This window comes from Grammomys surdaster, unplaced genomic scaffold (genome assembly GCF_004785775.1).
Source record: "Grammomys surdaster isolate TR1022 unplaced genomic scaffold, NIH_TR_1.0 123629, whole genome shotgun sequence".
NCBI lineage: Eukaryota > Metazoa > Chordata > Mammalia > Rodentia > Muridae > Grammomys > Grammomys surdaster.
Genome location: NW_021618832.1, coordinates 5,810 through 16,350, shown reverse-complemented (window position 1 = coordinate 16,350; position 10,541 = coordinate 5,810). Strand labels below are relative to the sequence as shown.

General features: G+C 48.0%; 1 protein-coding gene across 1 annotated transcript in view; it reads left to right on the top strand.

Moving 5' to 3' along the window:
- Nucleotides 1–259: 259 nt before the first annotated feature.
- The window catches only part of LOC114636362 (protein GREB1), a gene marked incomplete at both ends in the record, with an annotated part of 14,738 nt that continues 4,456 nt past the window's right edge, over nucleotides 260–10,541 (top strand). The window contains 7 exons of the mRNA XM_028784494.1: nucleotides 260–388; nucleotides 1,107–1,304; nucleotides 1,874–2,054; nucleotides 3,570–3,765; nucleotides 5,335–5,471; nucleotides 8,414–8,753; nucleotides 9,779–9,894. Of these exons, the coding sequence (XP_028640327.1) occupies nucleotides 260–388; nucleotides 1,107–1,304; nucleotides 1,874–2,054; nucleotides 3,570–3,765; nucleotides 5,335–5,471; nucleotides 8,414–8,753; nucleotides 9,779–9,894 (1,297 nt within the window). The remainder of the gene's footprint in view (nucleotides 389–1,106; nucleotides 1,305–1,873; nucleotides 2,055–3,569; nucleotides 3,766–5,334; nucleotides 5,472–8,413; nucleotides 8,754–9,778; nucleotides 9,895–10,541) is intronic.

Genomic DNA, 10,541 nt, shown 5'->3' with positions numbered 1-10,541 from the left:
TTAATGCTCTTTAAGAAAGCTCTATAGACCAGTCTTCACCTGGGAAGGCTCAAAAGACCTTCCCTTCTGACCTTAAGTACCCTAGTTCTGTTTGGCCGTATCCCTCGTGGAGTCATGATATATGCTCCACCTTGTGGAAATAGTTTCTGGACAGGAAGACCCATGCTTCAGGCCAAGACCAGACACAGTAGCTGCTCCAGAGAGGTTTGCTGAATTTCTCCGAGATGCAAAACCCACTTCTGTTCTCTGTTTTGGGCAGAAGGTGACATTGACATTTTGCTGGACAAATTTCACCAGGAAAATCAAGGCCATGTCTCTTCCTCATTCACTGCTACCTCTACCAAGAAAACAGCCGTGCTGGATGCCAGTGGGGTTCCCGTGTGCACAAGTGAGTGGTGAGGAGGGGCACAGGTAGGCACAGTGAGTGATGGACGGAGAGGACACAGGTGGGCGTAGTGTGAGTGACAGAGGGAGTGGCTGTTGTATGCACAGGCAATGTTGGCTTGTGCATCAGTGTGCCCAGTGAGTGCGAGTGAGAGCGTGCACAGGTGTGGACAGTGAGTCGTAGAGCGAGGAGTCTCAGGTGCCTTCAGCACATGGGTCTAAATTCTACAGCACTTGTCCTGAAGTGTTGAGACCTTGAAATTTCCAAGGGGCACCTGGAAGGCAGGCTGTATCCTTAGCATTAAAGCAAATCTACTTCCAGTTTTAAAACGGGAGGTGTTGATGTGAGGTTGTTCTCTCCTTCTTTATATTTCTTCCTGCCGATTTTCTTCCCCCAGTGCGCTGTTATGATCGTTCATTCAGATGAGGATTTAAGGAGCTGTGATCATTTCTTTTCCCTTCTGGGGAACATGATACTCCTTCCACAGTCTAGTGTCATTGCCTGAGTGCTGTCTCTTTATTATCCAAGGAAGGAGGATGTCTGAGAGGATGCCTCAGGGTCTGGCTGAGAGAGCATGCACTTGAATATGATGGTGTCTCTTTCCCAGATTGCTTTGTGTGGCTAGGCCTCCCATCTTGTGTTCTGGGACTCATCCATCTCTAGCTGAGGGTGCTGGCTGCCCACTGTGCTCATCAGGCATCCCTTGGGGCTCTGGCTGCAGGTTATCATCAGGAGCCACGGGGCATCCGGCCCTTTCAGCTGGCGGTGGCGCAGAAGCTCCTTTCCCACGTGTGCTCAATCGCAGATTCCAGCACCCAGAATCTAGACTTGGGGTCCTTTGAGAAGGTGGACTTTCTCATTTGCATTCCACCGTCAGAGGTGACCTACCAGCAGACTGTGTTCCATGTCTGGCATTCAGGTAGGGGGACCCTTCAAGGAAGTCTGAGGCCTGGGGGAGGGATTTTGATCCATCACAGAAAGGATGCTGTCGCCAGCTTTGCTGTAGATGGACCAAGTGTTATTGTTGCCCATTCCTTACAGACCATGAAACATATCCAGAAACAGCGATTTTTCTCAGGAATAAAAGTAGAACCAATAGCTGGCTTTTTGCTATTTCTCTCTACGGTTCTGTGACTGGCTGCTGCTAACTGTCACTCCTCAGTGGCATGATGTTGGGCCTATGATAACCTGAGATAATACTGTCAGGAGCTTGGGCATTTCTCATCTCTTAGTGTTACCTGTTTGAAAGCTGTTGCTTTAGGGGCTTGCTTAGCTGGTACCCCTGGGAGAGGGAAACTATGCACATAGCTAGACCTTTGCCCAGCTATCTGGGCTGAAGAGTTTGGAGATTCTCTCCTGCCCACGTTTCTCTACTGTATGCCCTTCTGCTGTTGCCTTCTCCCATCAGGGCAGGCCACACAGGCTGACCCACAGTGTGTCAGTGGTGAATGAACCCAAGAGCTCCTGAGGTGTTCTGCTGTGTTGCAGGGGTTCTGCTGGAGCTGGGCCTGGAGAAAGAGCCTGTGACCAAGCAGAGGGCGGAGCAACACGTTCTGAAACTAGACACGGAGGCCCAGGCAAGATTTAAGGCCTTTCTGCAAAGCTCCTTCCAGAACCCACATACGCTCTTTGTCCTCATCCACGACCACGCCCACTGGGATCTAGTGAGGTCAGACCTCCTGGTCTGTGACGGTGACATGTTTCTCCTTGGGGATGAGGGCACAAGACTTGAGTGAGGTACTGGGGCTCAGTACTTAAAAGCAGAGGATATGGGGGAATTTTCAGCGTCTTAGAGCTGTATGTCACCCCTGAGGCCAAACAGTGCATTCTCCAAGTGCTAAGTGCTGGGTGTTTCATCAGGTGGAGTTGGGAGCCAGATTGGAGGTATTGGTAGAAGAGCTAGGCCTTTAGCCAGGGCTTCCAAATTACAGCCTGAAGCTGTTGGGTGAAGCCCTCCCTGCTAGGACTCTGGGTGGTGGCTGGTTCAGGCCTTCCTGAAGGGCAGCCACCTTTTACTCATTTGAAATGGATCTCACCCTAGACGTGCGTGAGGCTGCTCAGTTGGAGACTGCTGGTGGCTGGTTACCTTAGGGAGTTGCCCTTGTAGCTGGCCAGCTAGCCATCACCTCTGGTGGAGGTGAGGAAGGAAGTTCCTGGACCAGGTCCTAGAGCAAGGCTTTGATCCTTATAGATTGTAGCTGTTTAAGCTTGCCAGGACCAGGACAGTTTGTAGTGTAGAATCTGTGTGTGTTTTTGGAGGAATGGAGCATCTGGAAGTGATAGAAACCATTGTCTTTTGGTTCTTTCTTTTGGTGTCTCAGGTAGCTAGCTACTTGGAACCCAGAAGATGAAGCACTGACTTCTTTATTCTGTCCCCTAGATTGAAGAAAGTGCTGAGGCCATTGTCCTACAAGGAAAGCTTGGGCTAGGCCTGGCTTCTGAGACCCCAGATCCAAAAGCCTTTCTATTCCTTTAATATTGTCCTGTAAACAAATGTAGAATTTGTCCTCTTAGCTTATCTTTGAATCATCTTAAGTCAGTAGGACTTTATTTGACTTTGTAGATATTGATATTACTATTATTATTATTATTTTATTTGAGGCAAAACCTGGTCTCCTGTAGCCTAAGCTATCCTTGAACTCAGTATATCACCAAGGATGATTGAATTTCCAATCTTCCCGCCACCACCTGCCAGGTGCTGGGATCACATGTGTGCACCACCATGCCCTGTTTTACATTGTGCTAAAGATCAAATGAGGGCTTTGCACATGGTAGGCAAATGAGTATTCTACCAGCCAACATCCTCTGTACGTCAGGAGGACGTTAGGAGGCTCATCGGGCCCCCTGAGACTCCTCTCCTCCTCACTCACATCCCCGTTGCCTCTTGACACAGAATGAGGCTGAGTATGAATCATTGTTCTAGACTACATACAGTGTCATGCAAGAAGTTCACCACAGCTCCTTCCCTGGTAGCAATTTTCTGTATGTATTGAGGATTGTGAGAATCCTGACAAATACCAAGTCTAGTCACTTTTTTTTCCCTAGTCATGGGCAGAGCAATAAGCTTCAATTGTAGATGCTGTTGGAGAACTAGTTGTAAGCTTCATCAGCTGCCTTACCCTGGTAAGATTCTCCAACAGTGTTAGTAGTTCTATTTAACACTTGTTTCCTTTTCTCTCCTCAGCAGTGCTGTTCATAATATCTACTCTCAAAGTGACCCATCTGTGGGATTAGTGGACAGGCTGCTCAACTGCCGAGAGGTGAAAGAGGCTCCCAACATTGTGACCCTCCATGTGACCTCTTTCCCATATGCACTGCAGACTCAGCACACCCTCATCAGCCCCTACAATGAGATCCACTGGCCCATCTCCTACAGTAATGTGAGTGCTGCCGTTTCGTGGTGTAACCAGTATGCTTAAGTATAGGGTCCCTGGCTTTAGTAGAAGCCTTAGTCAGTTGGGAATGAGAGGATTTCAGCTTTTTGGATCTTTTGTTTGGCCTAGGGTTAGATTTAAAGCCCCCTTGGCTTTTTGGAGAAATTTCTAAAGCCTGTCCATGGTTGTCCGATCTTAAATGTGTAGGCAGAACAGTTGATTTGACATTTTCCCCAGGAACTGAAGCTCTGAGTCTCAGAACTTTCCAAATGATTGTTTTCCTGGCACTGGATAAAGACATTGAAGATGGAGTCCTGGGAGATAGGAGAGATTTGGGCTCCATGTGGTGTAGCTTGGTATGCAGCCATGTTCAAAGCATTCTTCAGACAGAACTCACTCCTTCCAGCCTGGGAGGCTTGTTTTAGTTGGGTACCTGTCATCATTTATGAAAGTAGATGACCAGAGTTCTGGTAATTTGAGAATTCTGTGTAGCTAGATTCTAGCTGGGCACACAAAGAATGAGTTCCCTAGAGTTCTGGATTTCTTCAGAATGCTTCAGTCTTCCCGTGAATTCCCAAGGATATGGATGTTTGGCTTCCATCCCATGCCATCAGAATCAGTATTTCTTTTCTTTTTCACTGTCTTCAGACACACCACAAGATGGCATCGTATCCCATTACAGATGGTTGTGAGCTACCATGTGGTTGCTGGGAATTGAACTCAGGACCTCTGGAAGAGCAGTCAGTCCTCTTAACCACTGAGACATCTCTCCAGCCCCAGAATCAGTATGGCTCTTCCAATGGGTTTCACTCTAAGTACTTTATACCCATGAACTTATGCAAAAGGGCCAGAGGATCCTCTGATTTACAAGTGGCAAGAATGGGAAGAAAGGTTTGGACCACTTGCACAGGACCCCTGGATGACCCAGGGACAGGCTCCTCCTAGTGTTCACGATCTCTGCTGTTTGAGAGCAGGATCACACCTTTGCATTTTGGACAGTCTGTCCCAGCTTTGTTCAGTCGGAGGAGTTTCCTGCGTTCTTTTAGAAAGAATTTTATGTCAGTGTAAGACAACGTTAGATAAAGTTGAGTTCATCCCTTCGTTATCCCCAGCCATGAAGACATTGGGCCAAATGAATGGGAAATGACTGGTGGGAACACACCATCTTTGTTCTTTGTTCTAGGCCTGCAGGATGATACTTACAAAGTACCCACCCCCATGGGTTTCCAGAATCAGCACTGTTTAGAATCAGTGGTTCTTAATCTTCCTAATACTGTGACTCTTTAATGCAGTTCCTCATGTTGTGGTGACAGCCAGCCATAAAGTTATTTCATTGCTTCTTCATAACTGCAATTTTGCTACTGTTATGAATTGTAATGTAAATGTCTGATATGCAGGATATCTGATATGTGACCCCCGTGGAAGCATCATCCAACCCCAAAGGGGTCGAGACCCACAGGTTGAGAACCGCTGGTTTAGATCACCTGCCAATCAACACTGTCCACAGACCTGGTCTGTGATCCCCAAACTTTCCCTGTGAGTGTGACACTTAAGTGACAGTGCTCTTCTGTTTAGGGAGTGGACCTATATCATGAGAATAAGAAGTACTTCGGGCTGTCTGAGTTTATTGACTCCACCCTGTCAGGTCACAGTCTTCCTCTGCTCCGATATGACAGCTCCTTTGAGGCCATGGTCACTGCATTGGGGAAAAGGTATGTTTCTCTTCAGAGTTACTAGAAATGCTTGGTAGCTTCAAGAGTCGGTGGGATGTGGAAGTCTGTGTACCTGGGCCACGGAGTTCCAGGAGGGAGTTCACTTCCCTCCCTCCCCCGTGACCCAGTCCTTCCATCAAAGGGTCCCATATTTCTTTTGTATCCAAATCACCAAGTGTTGGTGACACTTCTGTCATGCTGCTACTTCAGAACATTGTAGACTGTACCTTGTTGGGTGTCTGTTTAATTCTTGTTAACCATAACTTTTATTCTGGGATACCATGAAGCATTTGAGAAGCAGCTAAAACCGTCCATGTCTTGTGTTTAAGCTTTGCTGGCTGACGGAAGAATCTCTTGTTTCATAACTTTGCTCATGACTAAGGCAAGACCCTCTTGAGTTCTTCACAACTTTCCATGACTCTTGGGGCTTCCATGTGGCTCCTGGCTCCTAAACACATGTGAGCTCAAGTCAAGTGCTTACTGTGCAAGCAAAAGTGGCTGAGGCTGGGTCCCCAGCACCCATGGTAAAACGTCAGCTGTAGCAGTGTGCATTTACTCTAGTGTGAGTGAGTAGAAGAGAGTGGTCACTAAGTCTAACCAACTGGTGATCCTATCTAAAATAATAAGGTGGAGTGTTGTTGACTCATCCAAAGTTGACATATGTCTTCCACATGCTTGTTCATACATGTGCACATAGACCTGTGTGCATGTGCACATACCCACATGAACATGAATATACACATACAGTCTCTTCCTCAACTAATTTTTTTAACAGTAAGTCTTTCCTTGGCCGGGGGTAGTTTTCTTATGTGTGTGGCCCTATCACTGCCATTCTTGTGGATCTCTGTGACCTGAGATGCCTCAGTGTTCTAAAGCCTCCCTCCAGCTTGTGTGGACCACTGAGCTTTGCCTGCCTCTCACTTCCTGACCCTATCTCAGAAGCTCTGGGAGGAAGGAAACAAAGCTGATTCCTGTCCCTTCACCTTGGCCAGGAGCAGAAGTCTCCACTTGTCCTTCAGGCAGAAGACATTTCCACATCACTCTTGTGATTTCTGTGCATCGTTTGTCCAATGCACCAAAGTCAGAGCAAAACAATCCCTGGGCTGCTCAGTTACTCTTCATGCCAAAATCCCAGGGCCGATTAGGCTTTCCTGAGACCACAATGACCATTTTCTCAGGCTTTCTCTTCAGCGTATATAAGCTCTAAAGTCACTGAGGTGCTGCTGAGCCATGAAAAGGAAGTTTGGACTGGAGGAGTGGGTGATGTCATGGGTTTGGGGAAAGCGCTATTGGTAATGGTAGATAGCAAGCTAGCTGCCCTGTTAGAATGCTCAGGGTAGTATGGCCATGGTGTGGCTCCTGAGGACTTACTCCAGCTAGAAGAATTCACATGAGCATCATGGATAAACTTGACATTAGTTCATCCGTTTCTCTTGGGAAGCACAGTGGTAATGGACAGAGACCTGGTTTATTTCAGTGTTGCTTAGGTCTCCCTCTCTCCGTCTCTCTGTCTCTCTGTCTCTCTCTTTCTCTCTCTCTCTTTCTCTCTCTCTCTCTCTCTGTCTCTCCTCTCTCTCTCTTTCTGCACACTGGTGTGTCTTAATTCAGATATGGATGTGCTGTGCACATGTTTGGAGACCAGAGAACAAGCTCAGGTGTCTGTTTATACCTTCTGCCTTGTTTGAGATGTGCTCTCTTGTTTGTTTGCACTAAATATTCAGGCTAGCTTACCTGTGAGCTTCCTGGAGTTCTCATGTTCATAGGAGTACTATGATTACAGCTGTGCATCTGGCTTTGGTGGGTGCTGAGATTTGAACTCAGGTCCTTATGCTTGCACAACAGGCATCTTACCCACTAAGCCATCTCCCTTGGGTCTGTTTCTGACACAGGAATTTGAACTGCTATGTAGTCATGGGAACAGTCAGTGCCCTTGTGCAGGGACAATGTGGTAGCATTAGTTTCTGAAGCAAAGGAAAGGATTCTTGACCTTTCTGTCTCTGTCCTGGTCTGTAATTCATCTGTCAGGTTAGACATATGGTCAGGTAGCCTTTAGGGTGGTCCCCAAGTCTGGGGACTTGGCAGCTGTGTGTTCTTCCATTTCTAGTGGGCCTGCTGTACTAGTTTCCTTTGTCGGTGCTGTGATGACACACCCGACTAAAGCACGCTAGGGAAGGAAGGGTTTATTTTGGCTCACCGTTTGATGGTACAGCCCGTCATGGCAGAGGAGTCATGGGAGGAGTGTGAAGCAGCTGGCTCCGCCTTGTTATTGAGTGTGACAGCAGCCTGTGAGACAGCACCACCCACATTCAGGATGGCTCTCCTCCGCCACTTAAACTTCGGGGAAAACACTCTCATAGACGTGCCGTGTCGCTAGGATGATTCTAAATCTTCTCAAGTGGATAATCAAGATTGACCATTATATCCACTTCTAGGGTAAGGTGTCTGAGCTAATGGCAAGCTAGGCAAGCATGTATGTCATGCCCAGTGCTGGGAAGTTCATGAGCAGGAGCAGCAACGACAAACCTATGCTTTTGCCTCCCAGCTTGGGGAAAGAAACAACCAAAGGCATTCGTTCTTTGGTTTCTAAAGTCCCCAGCAGCTAACCCCTATAACAGTGATTCTCACCCTGTGGGTCAGGACCTCTTTGGGGTCGAATAACCCTTTCACAGGGGTCTCCTAAGACCATTGGAATACACAGATATTTACATTACAACTCATACCGGCAGCACAATTACAGTTATGAAGTAGTAATAAAAATAATTTTGGGTTGGGGGTCCCCAGCACATGAGGAACTGTATTAAAGAGCTGCGGTGTTAGGATGGTTGAGAACCACTGCCCTCCAGGTTTCTATGGCGTCTGTAACTTGGGAATTGCCTGCGTCTTGGGTGGCAAGCATGGCCAGCCCTGGGGTCATGGGCATGGTCTCTTTGTGTTCCTTGCAGGTTCCCCCGCCTGCACAGTGCCGTGATCAGGACCTTTGTTCTTGTGCAGCACTATGCGGCCGCCATGATGGCCGTGAGTGGCCTCCCGCAGATGAAGAACCATACATCAGTGGAGACCCTAGAGATCACCCAGAACCTCCTCAACTCCCCGAAGCAGTGCCCCTGTGGCCATGGGCTCATGGTCCTGCTGCGTGTGCCCTGTTCACCCCTGGCAGCTGTGGCCTACGAGCGACTGGCCCACGTGCGGGCTCGGTTGGCCCTGGAGGAACACTTTGAGATCATCCTGGGCCACCCCAGCTCCAGCATCACTGTGGGCAAGCACTTTGTGAAGCAGCTCAAGGTGGGTGGTGTACTCAGGAGCAGAGGGCTTTGGCAGGAGCCGCCAAAGGACAGCAAGAGGGATATGGAGGCAGCAGACCCTTGAGATGGGACCACCCCTCCACCTCCTCTGCTGATTCCCCACTTCTCAGCCCCAGGCTTCCTATGTCCCCTATCAGAGGCTGCAGGATCAGTCTGCATAGGAAGCATGCTATTTTTCTCTTCTGAAGGTGCCTTTCTCTTCCTTTCCCTTAGCGGATGCTTATTCCTTCAGAATTCAGCTCAATTTCCTTTCCTTTTTTAGGAAGCCATCCTATTTCACACTTGGAGGAATGTCTCTATTCCTATCCAAGTGGTGAAGGAAGGGCAGATCTTGGTCACTCAAACCAAGCACAGTGCCAGGTCCCCTGGAGGCTCTTATTAAATACATAGGTGACAGAAGATGTAAAATGGTAGAGAGAATTGATTGAAAGAATAAGCAGGTGGAAACCATGAAGGGGAGGTACTGTCAGTACCACTAGAGAACCCTAGAGAGATGTCTGAGACAACTGGGTCACCCACTGTCTTCCAGATGTTCTTACCCATCCTGCTCCTGCTGCGGGAGGTCGATGGGAACAGAACAAAGCTCCCCCAACTGAAAACACAGTGACTCACCACACACACGCAGAACAAAGCTCTTCCTTTGTATTATGGTGAGGGTCACCAATTAGTGGATGGACATCAGAGTGTTCTCGAGCCAGGCGGTTAGGAAGTGGCCAGTGTTAAGTGTGGATTGTACAACTGACTGTCTATGGCTAGCATGTTTTATTTTACATCCATTTGTTTATTATTTACGTATGTGTGTACACACACATCATAGGATGCATGTAGACTTCAGAATATAACTTTTGAGAATTGGTTTTTCCCTTCTACTGAGTGGGTTCTGGGGGACTGAACTTGGGTCAGCAGGAGCTTTTTATGGCTGAGCTATCTCACCGTAGCACGTTTAGCCCACAAAGGTATACTTGGATCTGTATGAACATTCACTCACATCTCTCATATCTGCAGATGTGGCAGAAAATTGAAGATGCGGAATGGAGGCCTCAGACTTACCTGGAGTTGGAGGGCCTGCCCTGCATCCTGATCTTCAGTGGGATGGACCCTCATGGGGAGTCACTGCCACGGTAAGTCAGGAATCAGGGCTCCTGGGGTCCTGGGGAGATGAGGGGGCCTGGGGAGATGAGGGGGCCTGGGGAGAGGACATCGTGTGTTACCACTGTCCAATCCCAGGTGGAGAATTTCACATTCCCAGTCAGCACGGGGAGCATATTTGGGCTGGTTTTCCAGAGTAATGTGTCTGAATTGTGGACAGTATTTCCCAGTTCTCAGAGGATACTGATAGTGGGAGTAGGGGCTTGAAAGAACAACAGTGCCAGACTGAGGGAAAATGAACTCAGTTTGGGGCTCTCTGTGTATTAGAGAGGACGGTCCATGTAGGATTATAACCATCATCCCCAGATCTGGGGCCAGTTATCCTGGCTCCTTGACCACTGTCGTAACTGGTGGGGGATGGACGGACTCCTGATACCACTCAGAAAGTAGGTTGTTGAGTACAAAGAGTGAATGTCTTTCTTAGTTACCGTTCTATTACTGTTGAAGAGATACTATGACAAAGGCAACATATAGAAGAAAGATTTTAATTGGGGACTTGTTTACAGTTTTAGATCATTATCATGAAAGGAAGTGTGGCACCAGGTAGACAGGCATGGCACTTCACTAGATCAGTAGCTGAGAACTTAACATCTGATATGTAAGTTAGAGTAGGGGAGAG